The sequence below is a fragment of the Salmo salar genome, chromosome 14 (genome assembly GCF_965601325.2).
Source record: "Salmo salar chromosome 14, fSalSal1, whole genome shotgun sequence".
In the NCBI taxonomy this organism is placed as follows: Eukaryota; Metazoa; Chordata; class Actinopteri; order Salmoniformes; family Salmonidae; genus Salmo; species Salmo salar.
Genome location: NC_138304.1, coordinates 35,411,310 through 35,435,695, shown reverse-complemented (window position 1 = coordinate 35,435,695; position 24,386 = coordinate 35,411,310). Strand labels below are relative to the sequence as shown.

At 44.1% G+C, this 24,386-nt stretch overlaps 1 protein-coding gene across 1 annotated transcript in view; it reads left to right on the top strand.

Annotated features, from left to right (window-relative positions):
• Positions 1–24,386, top strand: part of LOC106569312 (epidermal growth factor receptor) — a 35,348-nt gene that overhangs the window by 5,653 nt on the left and 5,309 nt on the right. The window contains exons 4-24 of the mRNA XM_082960930.1: positions 107–238; positions 492–560; positions 1,406–1,524; positions 3,788–3,929; positions 7,043–7,159; positions 7,502–7,628; positions 7,753–7,826; positions 7,909–7,996; positions 8,144–8,343; positions 9,215–9,347; positions 10,364–10,454; positions 12,167–12,324; positions 18,631–18,669; positions 18,826–18,970; positions 19,084–19,206; positions 19,550–19,648; positions 20,721–20,906; positions 21,360–21,515; positions 21,814–21,889; positions 23,106–23,350; positions 23,519–23,686. Of these exons, the coding sequence (XP_082817056.1) occupies positions 107–238; positions 492–560; positions 1,406–1,524; positions 3,788–3,929; positions 7,043–7,159; positions 7,502–7,628; positions 7,753–7,826; positions 7,909–7,996; positions 8,144–8,343; positions 9,215–9,347; positions 10,364–10,454; positions 12,167–12,324; positions 18,631–18,669; positions 18,826–18,970; positions 19,084–19,206; positions 19,550–19,648; positions 20,721–20,906; positions 21,360–21,515; positions 21,814–21,889; positions 23,106–23,350; positions 23,519–23,686 (2,687 nt within the window). The remainder of the gene's footprint in view (positions 1–106; positions 239–491; positions 561–1,405; positions 1,525–3,787; positions 3,930–7,042; positions 7,160–7,501; positions 7,629–7,752; positions 7,827–7,908; positions 7,997–8,143; positions 8,344–9,214; positions 9,348–10,363; positions 10,455–12,166; positions 12,325–18,630; positions 18,670–18,825; positions 18,971–19,083; positions 19,207–19,549; positions 19,649–20,720; positions 20,907–21,359; positions 21,516–21,813; positions 21,890–23,105; positions 23,351–23,518; positions 23,687–24,386) is intronic.

Below are 24,386 nucleotides of genomic sequence, written 5' to 3'. Positions count from 1 at the left end.
TTCAGTAGTTTGTTGTATTTCATCTACACAGCTTTATTACATTGATTAATTCACACCAATATTTAGCTTCCACCTGAAAATAAACAAGTCTCTCTCCAATTTCCAGAGATCCTGAAAGGAGGAGTGAAGTTCTCAGACAACCAGCTGTGTAACGTGGAGACCATCCAGTGGTTGGACATTGTAAACAGTAACAGCAAACCCAACATGCAGTTACCTGAACCCAGCAACAATCGGCTCTGTAAGGAGCTCCTGTTACAACACAAACATTGCATCACATAAATGTACCTACCATAATCCCATTCAAGGTTTTGTGTTTTTATACACCCTTGAGGCTAGACTGGTTCATGTTGTAAGATATTAACAGGAAGCTGCTTCAACAAGTTTGGCCAACAGTTTCGTAATGTTTCACTTTCAACTGTCAAATATTCCAACTTTATTTGCTTAAACATTAATCTTTTGCTAAACTTTTATTTGTATCTATGTTTTTGTAGGTAAAAGATGTGATCCTGGATGCTTCAATGGTTCCTGTTGGGCGCCCGGCCCAGAACACTGCCAGACGTGTAAGTCTCAAGTTTAAACCATACACAACTGCAAGGCGCTACAGAGTGTAGTGCATAAAGTCCATTACATCACTGGGGCTGAGCTCCCTGCCATCCAGGATCTCTATACCAGGCGGTGTCAGAGGAAGGCCAGAAAAATGTTCAAAGACTCCAGCCACTCAAGTCATAGACTGTTCTCTCTGCTACCGCACGGCAAGCAGTACCGATGCACCAACTCTGGAACCAACAGCTTCTAACCCCAAAATAATTGAGTTAAATAATTAACTAAATACCTACCCAGACTATTTTATGTTTGAGTTGTTCAGCAGGCGCTCTTATCCAGAGTGACTTATAGGAGCAATTAGGGTTAAATGCCTTGCTCAAGGGCACATTGACAGACTTTTCACCTAGTTGGCTCGGGGATTCAAACAGAAACCTTTTGGGTACTGCCCTAACGCTATTAACCGCTAGGCTACCCTGCAACTATCTGCATTGACCCTTTTTGCACAATTTTTTTGGACCAATCACAAATGCTTCTGCTACCGTTTATTATCTATCCTGTTGCCTAGTTACTTAATTCCTAGTTACTGTATATGTACATATTTATCTCAATTACCTCTTACTCCGGCACATCGACTCGGGACTGGTACCTTGTGTATATACCCAAGTTATCATTTCTCATTGTGTATTTATTTGTACTTTTACAGTATTATTACGTGTTTTACTTTTCTATTATTTTTCTATTTTCTTTCTCTCTGCATTGTTGGGAAGGGCCGTAGCTCAGCATTTCACTGTTAGTCTACACTTGTTGTTTACGAAGCATGTGACAAATAACATTTGATTTGGCATTTCTAATCCCTTTATAGTGACGAAGCTGAACTGTGCCCAGCAGTGCTCTAAGAGATGTCAGGGTCCGTCCCCCATCGACTGCTGCAACGAACACTGTGCTGCAGGCTGCACTGGACCCAGACCTACAGACTGTCTGGTGAGAGACACTAACCATAACCCACCTTCACACTGTACTGGACGCAGACCTAGACATAACCCTAACTATAACCCACCTTCACACTGTACTGGACCCAGACTGTCTGGTGAGAGACACTAACCCTAACCCACCTTCACACTGTACTGGACCCAGACTGTCTGGTGAGAGACGCTAACCATAACCCACCTTCACACTGTACTGGACCCAGACTGTCTGGTGAGAGACACTAACCATAACCCACCTTCACACTGTACTGGACCCAGACTGTCTGGTGAGAGACGCTAACCATAACCCACCTTCACACTGTACTGGACCCAGACTGTCTGGTGAGAGACACTAACCATAACCCACCTTCACACTGTACTGGACCCAGACTGTCTGGTGAGAGACGCTAACCATAACTCACCTTCACACTGTACTGGACCCAGACTGTCTGGTGAGAGACACTAACCATAACCCACCTTCACACTGTACTGGACCCAGACTGTCTGGTGAGAGACGCTAACCATAACCCACCTTCACACTGTACTGGACCCAGACTGTCTGGTGAGAGACACTAACCATAACCCACCTTCACACTGTACTGGACCCAGACTGTCTGGTGAGAGACGCTAACCATAACCCACTTTCACACTGTACTGGACCCAGACTGTCTGGTGAGAGACGCTAACCATAACTCACCTTCACACTGTACTGGACCCAGACTGTCTGGTGAGAGACGCTAACCATAACCCACCTTCACACTGTACTGGACCCAGACTGTCTGGTGAGAGACACTAACCATAACCCACCTTCACACTGTACTGGACCCAGACTGTCTGGTGAGAGACACTAACCATAACCCACCTTCACACTGTACTGGACGCAGACCTAGACATAACCCTAACTATAACCCACCTTCACACTGTACTGGACCCAGACTGTCTGGTGAGAGACACTAACCCTAACCCACCTTCACACTGTACTGGACCCAGACTGTCTGGTGAGAGACACTAACCATAACCCACCTTCACACTGTACTGGACCCAGACTGTCTGGTGAGAGACGCTAACCACAACCCACCTTCACACTGTACTGGACCCAGACTGTCTGGTGAGAGACACTAACCATAACCCACCTTCACACTGTACTGGACCCAGACTGTCTGGTGAGAGACGCTAACCATAACCCACCTTCACACTGTACTGGACCCAGACTGTCTGGTGAGAGACACTAACCATAACCCACCTTCACACTGTACTGGACGCAGACCTAGACATAACCCTAACTATAACCCACCTTCACACTGTACTGGACCCAGACTGTCTGGTGAGAGACTGACAGACACACCACCTTCACACACTGTACTGGGGTCAGGATTATTACCTTACCATGTCATGTGATTTTACCAGGAAGAGAGAGACTTAAGCCACCTTCACATTGTACTGGGGTCAGAGGTTATAGGGAGAGAGGCCATGAGTGACTCCAAAAGGGAGGACACTGGCATCTCTCACAAGCTATTATGTATTATTTCAAGTTATTTCTTAACCCAATAACAGTGTCGTCACTCAAGAGTCAAGGGTTTGAGGAAACAGACCCACATTGCATTTCACACATTATTATTTATCTCTTATAAGGCTCCCTTGTGACTTACTGGTCACGACCCACCATACACCGACCCGTAACAGTGTTTTCTTTCCACTTTATGATTGAAACCACATTGTGTTGCTCTTGCATCCAGTGACCCATTCTATCACTGGTTAAACCCTGCTTTTGACAGTGCCTTGAGAATCAGGCTGGGTCCCCAGCTGGGAACTAAGCCAGTGTCACCTATTCCTCTCTGGCTAAGCTAAGGCATGAAATACAAATGCAGTGTTATCATCTGAGTATATATGGCTTTGTTATATGGTCTTAGTGCTCTCTGTCAGTGAAGGCTGGGTCGTATTGGCGATTAGGCAGTACTTGACTTGGGCAGGAGCTCACAGGAGCTGAGTACCGGCACCTCAAATGTTCTACTGTTTGAGCTCCTGTTCCTCTTTGTAGAATAGTAGCTCAAAAGTATTGCGGAGCTCCTGCACCTAAATATAAACAGTACCGGCACCCAAAATGAGTACCCAAACCTATTTGTCCAAGTCATGCACTGTGATTAGGACATTTAAAACATTTTGCAATGGAAAGTGAAAACAAGCATTTTTTATTGGACAAGTTCAGGTTGTCCTTCCCGGTGTCAGTCTGTTTTCTTCCGTTTGGTGCCTAATAAACACAACCCTCTTTGATGTCGTAGGCTTGCCGTGACTTTCAGGATGATGGGATGTGTAAAGACTCGTGTCCCCGCCTCCTGCTCTACGACCGCAACCTTCACCAATTGGTCAACAACCCAGACGGGAAGTACAACTTCGGGGCCACCTGCGTCAAGACTTGTCCTCGTAAGAAAACCCCCATGGCCCTCCTTGTCCCCTCCATGTCCCCCCATTACCTCTTCTATGAGGCTACAGTATAGTATAAATGATATAAGGATTGTTTAGAACATGGCTGCCCCATCCTGGTGCTGGAGGGCCGAAACACTTCTGGTTTTCATCCTCTCCTAATCACGGACTAATTCAGACCTGGGACCAGGGGAGAACGACTCCCCCGTCTCATTGAAGCCACAGAAGTTCAAAGCTGACTGTGGTACAGCAGGCATCGTTAGTAGAAAACAGGTTCCCCCATTATAATGAATGGAAAATTGTCAATCTTTGTGGTCAATCTTCGTGTAAATAAATAAAATATTAGAAGACAATCATGGTACCAATAATTGCTTCTAATACACCAGATGTATCTCCTTGAACTTTAAAATTACACACAAAATAAGTTATACGGATCATCATTTAGTTACTAATGGCAGCCCACAGTACCCCGGTATGTCTTCAACTTGAGTTACCCAATGAGTGCAATTAACTACCTGGTAGAAACAAAAACCAGAAGTGTTTTGGCCCTCCAGGACCAGGACTGGGAAGCCCTGCTTTATAAACTTTGTACACATAGGGGGCTTCAACCGAGTCTACAGACAACACATACAGTACCAGTCAAAAGTTTGGACACACCTACTCATTCAAGGGTTTTTCTTTATTTTTACTATTTTCTACATTGTAGAATAATAGTGATGACATCAAAACTATGAAATAATACATTTGGAATCATGTAGTAACCAAAAAAAGTGTTAAACAAATCAAAATATATTTTATATTTGCGATTCTTCAAAGTATCTACCCTTTGCCTTGATGACAGCTTTGCACACTCTTGGCATTCTCTCAACCAGCTTCATGAATCCATTTCAATTAACAGGTGTGCCTTATTTAAAAGTTAATTTGTGGAATTTCTGTCCTTAATGCATTTGAGGCAATCAGTTGTGTTGTGACAAGGTAGGGGTGGTAAACAGAAGATAGCCCTATTTGGTAAAAGTCCATATTATGGCAAGGACAGCTCAAATAAGCAAAGAAAAATGACAGTCCATCATTACTTTAAGAAATGAAGGTCAGTCAATCTGGAAAATTTCTAGAACTTTGAACGTTTCTTCAAGTGCAGTCGCAAAAAAACAGTGGTGGAAAAAGTACTCAATTCTCATACTTGAGTAAAAGTAAAGATACCTGCATAGAAAATGACTCAAGTAAAAGTGAAAGTCACCCAGTAAAATACTACTTGAGTAAAAGTCTAAAAGTATTTGGTTTTAAATATACTTAAGTATCAAAAGTAAATGTAGTTGCTAAAATATACTTACAGTTGAAGTCGGTAGTTTACATACACTTAGGTTGGAGTCATTAAAACTAGTTTTTCAACCACTCAACAAATTTCTTCTTAACAAACTATAGTTTTGGCAAGTCAGTTAGGACATCTACTTTGTGCATGACATGAGTATTTTTTCCAACAATTGTTTACAGACAGATTATTTCACTGTATCACAATGTCTTCTTCTTCTTCAGTCTCCTTTCTCCTCTCAATTATCTTGTTTGTCTATCAACTGGCTCCACTCCTCTTTATGGTATTATAAAGCATAAAAACCCAAAATGCAACACAATTAAAAGTAGTCAAAATATAAATAGTACAGATACCCCAAAAAACTACTAAAGTAGTACTTTTTAAAGTATTTTTATTTAAGTACTTTACAACACTGGCAAAAACCATCAAGCGCTATGATGAAACTGGCTCTCAAGAGAACCCCACAGGAAAGGAAGACCCAGAATTCATTACAGTTACCAGCCACAGAAATTGCATGCCAAATAAATGCTTCAAAGTTCAAGTAACAGACATATCAACATCAACTGTTCAGAGGAGACTGCGTTAATCAGGCCTTCATGGTTGAATTGCTGCAAAGAAACCACTACTAAAGGACACCAATAAGAAGAAGAGACTTGCTTGGGCCAAGAAACATGAGCAATGGACATTAGACTGGTGGAAATCTGTCCTTTGGTCTGATGAGTCCAAATTTGAGATTTTTGCTTCCAACCGCCATGTCTTTGTGAGATGGAGAGTAGGTGAACGGATGATCTCCGCATGTGTGGTTCCCACCGTGAAGCATGGAGGGAGATGTGTGATGGTGTGGGGGTGCTTTGCTGGTGACACTGTCAATGATTTATTTAGAATTCAAGGCACACTTGACCAGCATGGCTACCACAGCATTCTGCAGCGATACGCCATCCCATCTGGTTTGCGCTTAGTGGGACTATCATTTGTTTTTCAACAGGAAAATGACCCAACATACCTCCAGGCTGTGTAAGGGCTATTTGACCAAGAAGGAGAGTGATGGAGTGCTGCATCAGATGACCTGGCCTCCACAATCACACAACCTCAACCCAATTGAGATGGTTTGGGATGAGTTGGACTGCAGAGTGAAGGAAAAGCAGCCAACAAGTGCTCAGCATATGTGGGAACTCCTTCAAGACTGTTGGAAAAGCAGTCCAGGTGAAGCTGGTTGAGAGAATGCCAAGAGTGTGCAAAGCTGTCATCATGGCAATGGGTGGCTACTTTTAAGAATCTAAAAACTAAAGTATATTTTCATTTGTTTTCCTCACTATTATTATACAATGTAGAAAATAGTAAAAAGAAAGAAAAACCCTTGAATGAGTAGGTGTGTCCAAACTTTTGACTGGTACTGTATGAGTCTCAGTGATGTGAAACGTTCAGATCTGGTATTTTGAACAAGGGGCCACATGGTCCCTCTAGCCTGGTGTTAGTGTCAGTCAGACTGAGTTTGATCATAAACTGCATAAGCGAGGAAAGAGAATGATGTAGTTTTAGTGTGTGCTAATGCAGCAGCCTCCACTTTCTGTTAGAATCAGCACTCAAACTCTGGCATGCATACAATACTGTCCTGCAGTATTGCATTATATAGGTTTATTATAAATTCTCTTAGTTTTATTCCTTTGAAGAAAACATCCTCTTGGTAGATTTTTTTTAATCGTTTCTAATTTGACTTGATTTTAGAACCATATGTATATGATTAATGAGTGCTGATTGTGTACTCTTAGAATATAATCATATTGGATGTTTTTTTCCCCCTCAGATAACTATGTGGTGACGGACCATGGAGCGTGCGTTCGGACGTGCAGTGGTGACACATACGAGGTGGACGAGGGAGGGGTCAGGAAGTGCAAGAAGTGTGATGGACTGTGCCCCAAAGGTAGTTGATACTGCTACAACTCCTACTATACATTCTGATGGCAGGGACTGTAGCGTTCACGATGATACTGCATGAATGTGCCTCTCTGTAACATGTAAAGTTCACCCCAGTGTTATTCCCCAAAGATGCACTGCACGGTTGTGTTCAATACCATATTATTTCCAATAGAGGATTTTCCGATTTTTGAATTTTACTTAATACATAAAAATGTATTTTAACCTGATGTACTGCACTAGTCTTCTGTTTTTTTGGGGGCTTGTGATTTCTCAAACTAACATTTCTGTGTGGCAAGAAATTAGTAGCCACGTTTTGTTTTTATTAATATGTTACTAATTTTCACAGTTTGCAATGGACTTGGAATGGGGAAACTTGCCAATATTCTGTCAATTAATGCCACCAACATTGACACATTTAAAAACTGTACCAAAATCAATGGGAACATTGCTATTATCTACACATCTATCCATGGGTAAGTAGTGAGCGCATTAAGGTTTTTTGAAATTGTAGAAACATCATAGATCATTTATAACCTTTGTATTGTGCAATTCACGAGTACGACAGATTCATGCCACAGTTGTTATTGCTATTCACAGGGACACGTTCACCAAAGCACCTAAGATGGATCCGGCCAAGCTAGAAGTTTTCAAGACGGTCAGAGAAATTACCGGTAAGAATAGAGCCATGGCAGTTCAAATCAGACAAAAGTGCACTTTTCACGATTATTACAAAAAAATCTATTCATCTTCCAGGGTACTTGCTGATTCAGAACTGGCCTGAGAACATGACGTCCCTCAGTCCATTTGAGAACCTGGAGATCATCCGTGGACGGACCAAGCGGTAAGATTACTGTCCCTGGCCTCTCTCTAAACCTCAGCTTCTACTACAGGGTGCCATTGACAGTGAATGAGAGGATGTGACTCATTCAATATCCCTTTAACTCCTCTCTCTCTCCCCCCATTTCCCCTCCCCTCTCTCTGTTCTCAGTGTTCTGTTGAGCTTGGCCATAACCCAGTTAACCATCACCCACCTGGGGCTGCGTAACCTGAAGGAGATCAGTGACGGAGACGTGGTCATTGCAAAAAACCCCAACCTCTGCTACACCAAGAATCACCACTGGAAGCAGTTGTTCAAGTCCGACACTCAGACCGCCCGGCTGGAGAACAACGCCGACGGAGCCGACTGCGGTAAATCATTCAGTCATTTTTTTATGATTAACATTTTTATAGATTTTTGTGGTCACATAACAGAAAAAAAGGAACACTAACAAACAGGAGATACACAACAAACACCAGGAGTCAACACCATAATATCAGCTCAAGCCCATGACAAATTAGCGATAACATGTTCGGTGCTTACTAAACGAAAGGTTACACTGGGATATGAGTGGCTCCGAGATAATATTTACCCTCTATTGTTGTGGTCATAAAACTGTGATAGATACAGAATGCAATGATGATGGAGTGTTATTGTGGGAGAAAGGAAATGAACGCTAGCCGGTTGCTTGTGCCGGGTTGTGTGAAAAGAGAAAAGGGTAAAAACTATTCTTTTGTATTGATATCAAATTTGATTTGATACAACAGGTGAAATGCTTACTTACAAGCCCTTCACCAACATTGCAGTTCAAGAAATAGAGTTAAGAAAACATTTACTAAATAAAGTCATTTAAAAAAATAAAAGTAGCCCAATAAAATAACAATAGCGAGGCTATATACAGGGGGTACCGGTACCGAGTCAATGTGCTGGGGTACAGGTTAGTTGAGATAGGTAGAGAAAGTGACTATGCATACTGTAGATAATAAACATCGAGTAGCAGCAGTGTAAAATCAAAGGGGGGGGGGGGGGGGTCAATGTAAATAGTCCAGGTGGCCATTTAATGAGATGTTCAGCAGTTTTATGGCTTGGGGGTAGAAGCTGTTAAGGAGCCTTTTGGACCTAGACTTGGCACTCCGGTACCGCTTGACGTGCGGTAGAGAACAGTCTATGACTTGGGTGACTGGAGTCTTTGACAATTTTTTGGGGCCTATCTATAGTATGTGTCTGTATGTGTGTTTGCAGGGATGCAGAACAACACGTGTGACAGGATGTGTACCAGAGATGGCTGCTGGGGCCCTGGACCCACCATGTGTTTCGCCTGTCAGGACTACAGCCGAGCAGGAAGCTGTGTCGACTCCTGCAACCTACTGGAGGGGTGAGAGGAGCCCCTTTCTGTTCCCCATTGTAACCTACTGGAGGGGTGAGAGGAGCCCCTTTCTGTTCCCCATTGTAACCTACTGGAGGGGTGAGAGGAGCCCCTTTCTGTTCCCCATTGTAACCTACTGGAGGGGTGAGAGGAGCCCCTTTCTGTTCCCCATTGTAACCTACTGGAGGGGTGAGAGGAGCCCCTTTCTGTTCCCCATTGTAACCTACTGGAGGGGTGAGATAGGAGCCATTGTAACCTTCTGGAGGGGTGAGATAGGAGCCATTGTAACCTACTGGAGGGGTGAGAGAGGAGCCATTGTAACCTATTGGAGGGGTGAGAGAGGAGCCATTGCAACCTACTGGAGGGGTGAGATAGGAGCCATTGTAACCTACTGGAGGGGTGAGAGAGGAGCCATTGTAACCTACTGGAGGGGTGAGAGAGGAGCCATTGTAACCTACTGGAGGGGTGAGAGAGGAGCCATTGGAACCTACTGGAGGGGTGAGAGAGGAGCCATTGGAACCTGATTCTGTAGCTGAAGCGGGGAAGAAGAGTGAAAGTAACTTGTACACTTGGCAAAGAAAAACGTGTATTTTGCAAGAAACGATGTTGCATGGAATTTAACAGTAAAAACAAATGGAGTATATCTAAGAAAGGTAGTAAGACAGTTACTATACAGTAGAATTGTTCACTTTTGGTAATGAGCTCAATTCATGAGAAGAAAGTTCTCTCAGCTGGAATAGAATCACTTAACTCAGCTGTTTAACTTTGGGAGTCCTCCTCTGTCAAACATTCAGCATCAACCTTGCTTACAATTTAACTACTGCTATGAGGAACGGGATCAAGTATTTCACTGCAAATGCAACCATCTGAAATTAAATGTTCAACCAATAGAAATATAGCCTGGTCCCTATCTTACCAACTCCTATGGGACAATGACTAGAGGAGTTGGCAAGATGGCACAAACAGATATGGGATCAGACTAGTGGAAATATGCGTCATGCTAACATGTGTCCTAATTGTTGCAGGGAGCCACGTGAGACTGAAGTGAATAAGACGTGTGTAGAGTGTCACCTTGAGTGTCAGCTCCTCAACGGGACCCAGACCTGCTCTGGACCAGTATGTGTGTCTCTTACATACTGTACTTAGGACGTAGCATATATGTCTCTATAATATACACTACCGTTCAAAGGTTTGGGGTCACAAAGAAATGTCCTTGTTTTTGAAAGAAAAGCACATTTTTTGACCATTAAAATAACATAAAATTGATCAGAAATACAGTGTAGACATTGTTAATGTTGTAAATTACTGTTGTAGCTGGAAAGGGCAGATTTTGTATGGAATATCTACATAGGCGTACAGAGGCCCATTATCAGCAACCATCACTCCTGTGTTCCAATGGCACGTTGTGATAGCTAATCCAAGTTGATCATTTTAAAAGGCTAATTGATCATTAGAAAACCCTTTCGCAATTATGTTAGCACAGCTGAAAACGATTGTGCTGATTAAAGAAGCAATAAAACTTCTTTAGACTAGTTGAGTATCTGGAGCGTCAGCATTTGTGGGTTCGATTACAGGCTCAAAATAGCCAGAAACAAAGTACTTTCGTCTGAAACTCGTCAGTCTATTCTTGTTCTGAGAAATGAAGACTATTCCATGCGAGAAATTGCCAAGAAACTGAAGATCTCGTACAACGCTGTGTACTACTCCCTTCACAGAACAACGCAAACTGGCTCTAACCAGAATAGAAAGAGGAGTGGGAGGCCCCGGTGCACAACTGAGCAAGAGGACAAGTACATTAGAGTGTCTCGTTTGAGAAACAGACGCCTCACAAGTCCTTAACAGGCAGCTTCATTAAATAGTACCTGCAAAACACCAGTCTCAACGTCAACTGGGAAGAGGCGACTCCGGGAGGCTGGCCTTTTAGGCAGAGTTGCAAAGAAAAAGCCATATCTCAGACTGGCCAATAAAAATAAAATATTAAGATGGGCAAAAGAACACACACTGGACAGAGGAACTCTGCCTAGAAGGCCAGCATCCTGGAGTCACCTCTTCACTGTTGACGTTGAGACTGGTGTTTTGTGGGTACTATTTAATGAAGCTGCCAGTTGAGGACTTGAGGCCATTTCTAAGTGACCCCAAACTTCTGAACTGTAGTGTACTATGTAGTAGTATGTGTCACTATAATATACTATGTCTCAGCATGTGTCACTATAATATACTATGTCTCAGCATGTGTCTCTATAATATACTATGTCGCAGTATGTGTCTCTATAATATACTATGAAGTAGTATCCCCCTGGGCACAGATGTCTTTTCAACGTCTAGTTTTGATTTACATTTGGTTGAGTTGTTAACTAACGGGAAATCAACATGAACAAAAAATGTCAACATGTCATTGGATTTTGTTTTTTTTATTCCCTTACATTGATGACTTTTTGCAAATCCAATCAGTTTTCCAAGTTGATTCAACATCATCACACAGAACTGTGTTGTTGAAATGAGGTGGAAACAACGTTGATTCAGCCAGTTTTTGCCCAGTGGGATGTCTCTCGCCCTATAATAAAATATGTAGCAGTATGTGTCTCTCTCCATGCTATATCCCAGAACAATAGGCACAATGTATTTCTCTGGCATTCTATTGCAGAGTCATTTGCTTACCCATGTGAGCACCCCGGGACACAGTTGTCGCCATCTTTGAAGTTGGCACACTGGGTACACTGCTTGTGTGGTTGTGTCAGTTAATTATTCTACGTCTCAGCACAGTAGGGCTGTTTCCTTAGAATGTTTCTTTAGATGTGTATGTAATACATTTTCCTCCTCTCTTTCAGGGCCATGAGCAGTGTACCCGGTGTGCCAACTTCAAAGATGGCGACAACTGTGTCCCGTGGTGCCCTAGAGGGGTGGCTGGGGGCAAGAACACCTTCATCTGGAAATACGCAGATAAGATGAAGGTGTGCCAGCTGTGCCACCAGAACTGTACCGAGGGGTAAGTAAGGGCATCTGTCACAACCGCATAAATACATGAATAATTCACAAATACACAAATGGCGCCGGAGAAGAAGGCAGAGGTTTTATGTGCCCCCAGCCGATTGTTTTTGTTTGTTTGTTTATTTGCGTTGTTTGTAACTTATTTTTTTTAACTTATTTTGTACATAATGTTGCCGCTACCGTCTCTTATGACCAAAAATAACTTCTAGACATCAGGACTGTGATTACTCACCATGGACTAGCAGAATCCTTTTTTTCCCTTTCAATACTCTGACGAGCCCGACACAAAGGATATACTGCTTCCTCGGGAACAAGCCCCGATTCCCGTGATCTGCGTGAAGAGGAGGCGGAGAAAGAGGGGCCGAAGGGCGGTTGCCTTCTGAGAATTCGAAGGCGATCGAATAAGCCCCCACTTCCCTCTATTCTGCTAGCAAACGTGCAATCCTTGGAGAATAAAATCAACGAGATATGCGGAAGATTAAACTACTGTAACATCAAGCTACTGTAACATCTAATGCTTCACGGAGTCGTGGCTGAACGGTGACAATATCAACATTCAGCTGGCTGGTTATACGCTGTACCGTCAGGATTGAACAGCAGCGTCTGGTAAGACAAGGGGCGGCGGACTATGTATTTTTGTAAATAACAGCTGGTGCACGATATCTAAGGAAGTCTCGAGCTATTGCTCGCCTTAGGTAGAGTATCTCATGATAAGCTGTAGACCACACTACCTACTGAGAGAGTTTTAATCTGTATTCTTCGTAGCTGTTTACATACCACCACAGACTGAGGCTGGCACTAAGACAGCATTGAATGAGCTGTATTCCGCCATAAGCAAACAAGAAAACGCTCACCCAGAGTGTGGGTGAGTTGCAGGGGACTTAAAGTCCCCTGCACTCCTAGTTGCAGGGGACTTTAATGCAGGGAACATAATTACTTTTCACCAAATTTCTATCAGCATGTTAAATGTGCAACTAGAGGGAAAAAAACCCTGGACCACCTTTACTCCACACACAGAGACGCATAAAAATCTCTCCCTCGCCCTCCATTTGGCAAATCTGACCATAATTCTATCTTCATGATTCCTGCTTAAAAGATAAAATTAAAGCAGGAAGCACCAGTGACTAGATCAATAAAAAAGTGGTCAGATGAAGCAGATGCTAAGCTACAGGACTGTTTTACTAGACCAGACTGAAATATGTTCCGGGATTCCTCCGATGGCATTGAGGAGTACACCACATTAGTCATTGGCTTTATCAATAAGTGCATCGATGACGTCGTCCCCACAGTGACCATACGTACATACCCCAACCAGAAGTCATGGATTACAGGCAGCATCCGCACTGAGCTAAAGGCTAGAGCTGCCGCTTTCAATGAGCGGGACTCTAACCCAGAAGCTTATAAGAAATTCCGCTATGCCCTCCGACGATACAGGACCAAGATTCAAATCGTACTACACCGGCTCTGACGCTCGTCAGATGTGGCAGGGCTTGCAAACCATTACAGACTACAAAGGGAAGCACAGCCGAGAGCTGCCCAGTGACACAAACGTACCAGACGAGCTAAACTACTTCTATGCTCGCTTCGAGGCAAGTAACACTGAAACATGCATGAGAGCACCAGCTGTTCCGGAAGACTGTGGGATCACGCTCTCCACAAGCCGATGTGAGTAAGACCTTTAAACAGGTCAACATTCACAAGGCTGCAGGGCCAGACGGATTACCAGGATGTGTACTGCGAGCATGCGCAGACCAACTGGCAAGTGTCTTCACTGACATTTTCAACCTCTCCCTGTCCGAGTCTGTAATACCAACATGTTTTAAGCAGACTACCATAGTGCCTGTGCCCAAGAACACTATGGTAACCTGCCTAAATGACTACCGACCCGTAGCACTCACGTCTGTAGCCATGAAGTGCTTTGAAAGGCTGGTCATGGCTCACATCAACACCATCATCCCAGAAACCCTAGACCCACTCCAATTTGCATACCGCCCCAATGATGCAATCTCTATTGCACTCCACACTCCCCTTTCCCACCTGGACAAAAATAACACCTATGTGAGAATGCTACTCATTGACTACAGCTCAGCGTTCAAGACATTTTACATTTACATTTTAGTCATTTAGCAGACGCTCTTATCCAGAGCGACTTACAGTAGTGAATGCATACATTTCATAAACATTTTTTTCCCATACTGGTCCCCCGTGGGAATCGAACCCACAACCCTGGCGTTGCAAACACCGTGCTCTACCAACTGAGCCACACGGGTCGATTGTGCCTTCTAAGCTCATCACTAAGCTAAGGACCCTGGCACTAAACACCTCCCTCTGCAACTGGATCCTGGACTTCCTGACGGGCCGCCCCCAGGTGGTAAGGGTAGGTAACAACACATCCGCCATGCTGATCCTCAACACAGGGGCCCCTCAGGGGTGCGTGCTCAGTCCCCTCCTGTACTCCCTGTTCACTCATGACTGCACGGCCAGGCACGACTCCAACACCATCATTACATTTGCAGATGACACAGCAGTGGTAGGCCTGATCACCGACAACGACGAGACAGCCTATAGGGAGGAGGTCAGAGACCTGGCCGTGTGGTGCCAGGACAACAACCTCTCCCTCAACGTGATCAAGACAAAGGTGATGATTGTGGACTACAAGAAAAAGAGGACCGAGCACGCTGCCATTCTCATCGACGGGGCTGCAGTGAAGCAGGTTGAGAGCTTCAAGTTCCTTGGTGTCCACATCACCAACAAACTAACATGGTCCAAGCACACCAAGACAGTCGTGAAGAGGGCACAACAAAACCTATTCAAATCAAATGTATTTGTCACATACACATGGTTAGCAGGTGTTAATGCAAGTGTAGCGAAATGCTTGTTCTTCTAGTTCCGACCATGCAGTAATATCTAACAAGTAATCTACCAATTTCACAACAACTACCTTGTACACACAAGTGTAAAGGAATGAATACGAATATGTACATAAAAATATATAAATGAGTGATGGCCGAACGGCATAGGCAAGATGTAATAGATGGTATGGAGTACAGTATATACATATGAGATGAGTATTGTAGGGTATGAAAACATATAAAGCAGCATTGTTTAAGGTGGCTAGTGATACATGACATCAGGATGGCAAGATGCAGTAGATGGTATAGAGTACAGTATATACATATGAGATGAGTAATGTAGGTTATGAAAACATTATATAAAGTGGCATTGTTTAAAGTGGCTAGTGATACATCTAATTACATCAAGATGCAGTAATATGGTATGGCGTACAGTGTATACATATGAGATGAATAATGTAGGTTATGTAAACATTATCTAATATAAATAATATAAAGTGGCAAGTGATAAATTGATTACATCAATTTTCCCATTATTAAAGTGGTTTGAGTTGAGTCAGTGTGTTGGCAGCAGCCACTCAATGTTAGTGATGGCTGTTTAACAGTCTGATGGCCTTGAGATAGAAGCTGTTTTTCCGTCTCTCGGTTCCAGCTTTGATGCACCTGTACTGACCTCGCCTTCTGGATGTTAGCGGGGTGAACAGGCAGTGGCTCGGGTGGTTGCTGTCCTTGATGATCTTTTTGGCCTTCCTGTGACATCGGGTGGTGTAGGTGTCCTGGAGGGCAGGTATTTTTCCCCCAGTGATGCGTTGTGCAGACCTCACTACCCTCTGGAGAGCCTTGCAGTTGTGGGTGGAGCAGTTGCCTTACCAGGCGGTGATACAGCCCGACAGGATGCTCTCGATTGTGCATCTGTAAAAGTTTGTGAGTGTATTTGGTGACAAGCCAAATTTCTTCAGCCTCCTGAGGTTGAAGAGGCGCTGCTGCGCCTTCTTCACCACGCTGTCTGTGTGGGTGGACCATTTCAGTTTGTCCGTGATGTGTACGCCGAGGAACATAAAACTCTCCACCCTCTCCACTACTGTCCCGTCAATGTAGATAGGGGGCTGCTCCCTCTGCTGTTTCCTGAAGTCCACGATCATCTCTTTTGTTTAGTTGACATTGAGTGCGAGGTTATTTTCCTGACACCACACTCCGAGGGCCCTCACCTCCTCCCCGTAGGCCGTCTCGTCGTTGTTGGTAATCAAGCCTACCACTGTAGTGTCGTCTGCAAACTTGATGATTGAGTTGGATGCGTGCATGGCCACGCAGTCGTGGGTGAACAGGGAGCACAGGAGAGGGCTGAGAACGCACCCTTGTGGGGCCCCAGTGTTGAGGATCAGCGGGGTGGAAATGTTGTTACCTACCCTCACCACCTGGGGGCGGCCCATCAGGAAGTCCAGGACCCAGTTGCACAGGTCGGGGTCGAGACCCAGGGTCTCGAGCTTAATGACGAGTTTGGAGTGTACTATGGTGTTAAATGCTGAGCTGTAATCGATGAACAGCATTCTTACATATGTATTCCTCTTGTCCAGATGGGTTAGGGCAGTGTGCAGTGTGATGGCGATTGCGTCGTCTTTGGACCTATTGGGTCGGTAAGCAAATTGGAGTGGGTCTAGGGTGTCAGGTAGGGTGGAGGTGATATGGTCCTTGACTAGTCTCTCAAAGCACTTCAAGTGCGTGCTACAGGGCGGTAGTCATTTAGCTCAGTTAGCTTTCTTGGGAACAGGAACAATGGTGGCCCTCTTGAAGCATGTGGGGACAGCAGACTGGGATAAGGATTGATTGAATATGTCTGTAAACACACCAGCCAGCTGGTCTGCGCATGCTCTGAGGACGCGGCCGGGGATGCCGTCTGGGCCTGCAGCCTTGCGAGGGTTAACACGTTTAAATGTTTTACTCACGTTGGCTGCAGTGAAGGAGAGCCCGCAGGTTTTGGTAGTAGGCCGTGTTAGTGGCACTGTATTGTCCTCAAAGCGAGCAAAACACTTGTTTAGTCTGTCTGGGAGCAAGGCATCGTGATCCACGATGGGGCTGATTTTTCTTTTGTAGTCCGTGATTGACTGTAGACCCTGCCACATACCTCTCGTGTCTGAGCCGTTGAATTGCGACACCACTTTGTCTCTGTACTGACGCTTAGCTTGTTTGATTGCCTTGCGGAGGGAATAGCTACACTGTTTATATTCGGTCATGTTTCCGGTCACTTTACCCTGATTAAAAGCAGTGGTTCGCGCAAATGCTGCCATCAATCCACGGTTTCTGGTTGGGGAATGTTTTCATAGACGCTGTTGGTACGACATCACCGAAGCACTTGTTAATGAACTCGCACACCGAGTCAGCGTATTCGTCAATGTTGTTGTTCGCAGCAATGCGGAACATATCCCAGTCCACGTGATCGAAGCAGTCTTGAAGCGTGGAATCCGATTGGTCGGACCAGCGTTGAACAGACCTGAGGGCGGGAGCTTCCTGTTTTAGTTTCTATCTATAGGCTGGGAGCAACAAAATGGAGTCGTGGTCAGCTTTTCCAAAGGGAGGGCAGGGGAGGGCCTTATATGCGTCGCGGAAGTTAGAATAACAGTGGTCTAGGGTTTTGCCCGCCCTGGTAGCACAACCGATATGCTGATAGAATTTTGGGAGCCTTGTTTTCAGATTAGCCTCAGGAGACTGAAAAGATTTGGCATGGGTCCTCAGATCCTCAAAAGGTTCTACAGCTGCACCACCGAGAGCATCCTGACTGGTTGCATCACCGCCTGGTATGGCAACTGTTCGGCCTCCGACCGCAAGGCACTACAGAGGATAGTGCGAACGGCCCAGTACATCACTGTGGCCAAGCTTCCTGCCATCTAGGACCTCTATTCCAGGCAGTGTCAGAGGAAGGCCCTAAAAATAGCCAAAGACTCCAGCCACCCTCGTCATAGACTGTTCTCTCGGTTACTGCATGGCAAGCGGTACCGGCGCCAAGTCTAGGTCCAAGAGGCTTCTAAACAGCTTCAACCCCCAAGCCATAAGCCTCTTGAACATCTAGTCAAATGGCTACCCAGACTATTTGCAGTGCTCCCCCCCCACCCCTCTTTACACCACTGCTACTCTCTGTTGTCATCTATGCATAGTTACTTTAATAACTCTACCTTCATGTACATTCTACCTCAACTAACTGGTGCCCCCACACATTTACTCAGTATCGGTACCCCCCTGTATATAGTCTCGCTATTGTTATTTTACTGCTGCTCTTTAATTACTTGTTACTTTTATCTCTTATTCCTATCTGTATTTTTTTGAAACTGCTTTGTTGGTTAGGGGTTCGTAAGTAAGCATTTCACTTGTATTCGGCGCATGTGACTAATGAAATTTGATTTGATTAGAATAAAAAAAACAATAAGAGATCAAGTATATATGTGCTAATATGTTTACAGATGTACTGGTCCTGGTCTGAAAGGCTGTCAGTCTAAAGGGTAAGCAAGTGACTCTAGTCATGTATAGTAACTTACAAACATACTGTTCAAATTCAACATAAACTTAAACACTAAACTCACTAAGCTAATGAACATTTGATTTTTTGTGTAAGTATTTTCTCTGCATTGATTGGTTACCATCTGTTCCCCTTTCAGTAACTCTGGCCTGTCAGTGATTGCAGCTGGTGTGGTGGGCGGGATGCTGGCCTTTCTCATCATGGGCCTGTCTGTCTTCGTGTTGCTACGACGACGCCACATCAAGAAGAAGAGGACCCTGCGAAGACTCCTCCAGGAGAGAGAGGTGAGAGGCAGAAACTGAACTGCTGAGCCACAAGGGCTTGCTAGGGCTGGAATTCAATCAGCTTAGTGCATCAAAGTGAACAGAAAGTAAACCTTCCATATCTGCATCTACAGTTAGTTGAACCGCTGACCCCCAGTGGTGAGGCGCCCAACCAGGCTCTGCTCCGTATCCTGAAGGAGACAGAGTTTAAGAAGATCAAAGTTTTGGGATCAGGGGCCTTCGGCACTGTCTACAAGGTAAATACAAACGCTCACAATACTAGATTTCATTCTGGAAACTCCAGTTTCATGGATTGTACTGTGGTACTGTACCTAAGGAGCTTATGGGAATGTGTGTTCAGACTGAATATAAACCAACACTTTTAGACACATCTACATCTGTTTTTCAATGAACAGCCTGATATTTAATGCACCATATCATGCATCAATCCACTCTCACCCTCCTGTCACCTTATTAGTCATTTTACCATTCCCACATTCTACTAACGACTAAAGATTGAAAGAAATGATCAAAGTACACACACTGACACAGATTTCTCCTGTTACCATGTTAAATAACCCTACTGTCTGTCCAATCCAGGGTCTGTGGGTCCCTGAAGGAGAGGATGTGAAGATCTCTGTGGCCATCAAGGTTTTAAGAGAGGCCACATCACCTAAAGCCAACAAGGAGATCTTGGACGTGAGTTATATCACTCTATATCACTTTACTCTAAGATGTTTCTTCATGGGAGTTAGACTCTTTATATTTGGAGGATAACAGTTTCTATCTAATTTACAGTAGAATCTGTATGGTATTATACAGTCTAGGTTAGTGCTGTTAGGCACACTCTGGTATCATACAGTCATTGATGGTCATCCATACCATGCACTTTCAAAAAAAATATGTTTTGACATTAGTATTTTGACCTAATTTAGCGGCATAATACACTCAGTATTATTGCATGTTACTGGCCAATTTAGGTGTCACGTTTCCTCTAATAGTCTAATTCCAAGCACATGCTCTTCCATTTAGGTAGTTGCTGAAATAATGACAACATTTAGCTTGAAAATGGAGTCAGGTTTCGAGTCAGGGACCTCAATGGAGGCGTAGGAAATGGGATTAACTCATTGAGAAGCTTTGGTCCAGGGTGGGCGTGGGAGGAGGATACTAATTCAAGGTTAAGGTGTTCTGGAAATGAATTTAGAATCTCTTCCAGTAACCACAGTTAAAAAACACATTCCACACCTGGGTTCAAATATTATTGGAAATCTTTCAAATACTTTAGCTGGGCTTGATTTAGCTTTCCTGGCATTGTTGAACCAATAGAATAACTCCACCCACCTGGCACTCCAGGCAGGCTCAAGTATTTGAAAGATTTAAAATGCTATTTGAAACCCGGTCTGACACAGTTGTGAAAATTCAGTGTCAGACTTCATGGAGTGCATGGACAGCTGAGGTTTTGCAGTGATGTTGCTCTTGACCTCTTGTAATGAGGTCAAGAGCTCTCTTAAAAGTATTCACTAAGTTGACGTATTTTTCTGACCAGTGTCATTGTCTTCAAGCTGTCAGTTGTTATGAAATGTTCATGTTGTGTGGGTTTCATAGACTCACAGTAGAATGATGCCACCATCCCTAGCCCTAAATGCTGTATACTGTACTGTTTGTGTGTTTTGTAGAATGCCTATAATGTGATTACTAGTGTGGAGCAGAGTACTGATGCCCTCCTTCTTGGCCTGTAGTAAATGTTGGTACTGTATCTATCTGACTGTAGGAGGCCTATGTGATGGCCAGTGTGGACCACCCCCATGTTTGTCGTCTACTGGGCATCTGCCTGACCTCCACAGTCCAGCTGGTCACCCAGCTCATGCCCTACGGCTGTCTGCTGGACTATGTCAAGGAGAACAAGGACAACATTGGATCCCAGTACCTCCTCAACTGGTGTGTACAGATAGCCAAGGTAAGCCTAAGCTGCATTTAAACAGTCATCGACCGGAAAGTGTTTTTTTTTAATTGCAGTGATTTTCCAATACTTCCTCATCCTCCTTTTCAAACTGCTCCAACGCTAATGGAACTTGACAGCTCCCACTACGAAGGACACATCCAACTTACTGATGAATGGCACCCAGACTATGATGAGGCCCTGAGTTTTCCTGACCCTAATTTCTGGTATTTAATCAAACAGGAGTCAGTGGAACGTCTGGTATAACCATGCATGGCCATGTATAGACTTCTAATAGACCCCTACAGTTCAACCCTCATTTGACGTCTTGTTGACCTCTTTAAAACCTAATCAAACAATGAGTCATGAAAAATGTGAATACTGTTAGAATGCTTCCTTCATTTTCATTGGTAATCGAACAGGCCCCATGTATACCAGACCATTTGACCTTTCACCTGTGGTTGATCCCAGGGGATGAGCTACCTGGAGGAGCATCACCTGGTGCATCGTGACCTGGCAGCGAGGAACGTCCTGGTGAAGACCCCTCAGCATGTCAAGATCACTGACTTCGGCCTGGCCAAACTCCTCAACTCTGACGAGAAGGAGTACCATGCAGACGGAGGAAAGGTCTGCTCAATCTCCTCATGTCATTACTATAAAGAAAATAGTGTGATTTTAATTGAATTACTGTGTAGTAATGTAACAGAAAACATTTTTTGGAGTGTAAATATAATATTATAATCCCCTTTTACTTTGATTGTATGATAGTGATAATGTATGTTGTTGTTACTATTTCCATCCCTTACCCAACCTATTATAGTCTATCGATAACACAATACTTTACCTACATACTTAATGTTGTATTAGCTACCTCAGGTTGGTCTTGCACAGTGAGCCCTATGTCATGAGAACCCTTTCTCTGCAGGTACCAATCAAATGGATGGCACTGGAGTCCATCCTCTACCGGACATATACACATCAAAGTGACGTGTGGAGCTATGGTAAGTCAGGAGAACATACATCCTGTGGAGCTATGGTAAGTCAGGAGAACATACATCCTGTGGAGCTATGGTAAGTCAGGAGAACATACATCCTGTGGAGCTATGGTAAGTCAGGAGAACATACATCCTGTGGAGCTATGGTAAGTCAGGAGAACATACATCCTGTGGAGCTATGGTAAGTCAGGAGAACATACATCCTGTGGAGCTATGGTAAGTCAGGAGAACATACATCCTGTGGAGCTATGGTAAGTCAGGAGAACATACATCCTGTGGAGCTATGGTAAGTCAGGAGAACATACATCCTGTGGAGCTATGGTAAGTCAGGAGAACATACATCCTGTGGAGCTATGGTAAGTCAGGAGAACATACATCCTGTGGAGCTATGGTAAGTCAGGAGAACATACATCCTGTGGAGCTATGGTAAGTCAGGAGAACATACATCCTGTGGAGTCAGGAGAACATGCATATACACTATTTAATAGGTTTAACCTTTATAAAACACTAACATGCCAATGCTGCATCGTGTCAGAATGAACTACATTGCTTGTGTAACTCCAGATACATAAATATTGATTCTGGATAATGTACTTATGCAAATCTGTTAGAGTCAGGTCCAAATAGGGATGGCAGATGAGAGAAACAGGTAACTGGTATCGGTGATATGCAGCGCAGGTCCCAGAGGCCCAATGTCTTGTCAAAAAAACGTTGAAACCTCAACTTTCTCAAGCCAACAACACACACACACCACCCCCGGTTTGGACACACGCAAGCATGCACACACACACGCACACAGACACACATGCTCAGCGGGCCAGTCTCCAGATCCTGTCCTCTGAGGTTGGATTGTTTCTTCCGCTCTACAAGGCAAAGACATCAGTAGCAGCAGCCAGCCCTCCTCCTCCCTTCTTTCCATCCTCTTCTCCTTTTTCTCATCCTCCTTTTCCCTTTCAAACTGCTCCAACACCAACGGAACATGACAACTCCCACTCCTAAGGACACATCCAACTTACTGATGTTGACTGTGGAATGTTTTGAAAACTAACTTAGGCAGATATCAACACAATGCTATCTGCTTTTCTGGAATGAAAACAGTCATCTTCCCTAGTGATTGAACTTTATCTGAGATTGTGCCACCATCATTAAGTGTGACAGTAATGAAAGTTTTTAACTGAGATTATGTCATTGATTGTGACTGTTTCACTGTACCTCTGTTTAGGTGTGACCGTGTGGGAGCTGATGACATTTGGGACCAAGCCCTATGACGGCATCCCAGCCAGTGAGGTAGCAGGGGTGCTGGAGAAAGGGGAGCGGCTGCCCCAGCCTCCCATCTGTACCATAGACGTCTACATGATCATGGTCAAATGTTGGATGATCGACGCAGACAGCAGGCCTCGTTTCCGGGAGCTGATAGCTGAGTTTTCCAAGATGGCGCGGGATCCCCCACGTTACCTTGTCATCCAGGTAAGCATTTTAACTCCTTGTCAAGAATAACTGTAGAGTCTCTCACACTCACACACACACTAGGCTCCCTCAGCCACTGTAAAGCTAGTGAACAACCACCTAGCTACTCTATTATTCTTTCTGCCTGTTTTTTGGGTACTGATGGTGAGTTGTATGTGTCTCTTCCAGGGTGACGACCGGATGCACCTCCCCAGCCCCACCGACACCAAGTTCTACCGCAGTCTGATCAGTGGAGAGGACATGGAAGATGCTGTGGACGCAGACGAGTACCTAGTGCCTCAGCACGGCTTCTTCAGTAGCTCCAGTACCTCCCGCACCCAGCTCCTACACTCTACGGTACAATAATAATAATAATATATACCTCAGGACCTTCAGCACCCTGCTCCTACATTATATGGTACAATAATAGTAATATATACCTCAGCACCTTCAGCACCCAGCTCCTACACTCTACGGTACAATAATAATAATAATAATATATACCTCAGGACCTTCAGCACCCAGCTCCTACATTATATGGTACAATAATAATAATATATACCTCAGGACCTTCAGCACCCTGCTCCTACATTATATGGTACAATAATAATAATATATACCTCAGGACCTTCAGCACCCAGCTCCTACATTATATGGTACAATAATAATAATATATACCTCAGGACCTTCAGCACCCAGCTCCTACACTCTACGGTACAATAATAATAATAATATATACCTCAGGACCTTCAGCACCCTGCTCCTACATTATATGGTACAATAATAGTAATATATACCTCAGCACCTTCAGCACCCAGCTCCTACACCTCCTACATTATATGGTACAATAATAATAATAATATATACCTCAGGACCTTCAGCACCCAGCTCCTACATTATATGGTACAATAATAATAATAATATATACCTCACTACCTTCAGCACCCAGCTCCTACATTATATGGTACAATAATAATAATAATATATACCTCAGCAACTTCAGCACCCAGCTCCTACATTATATGGTACAATAATAGTAATATATACCTCAGCACCT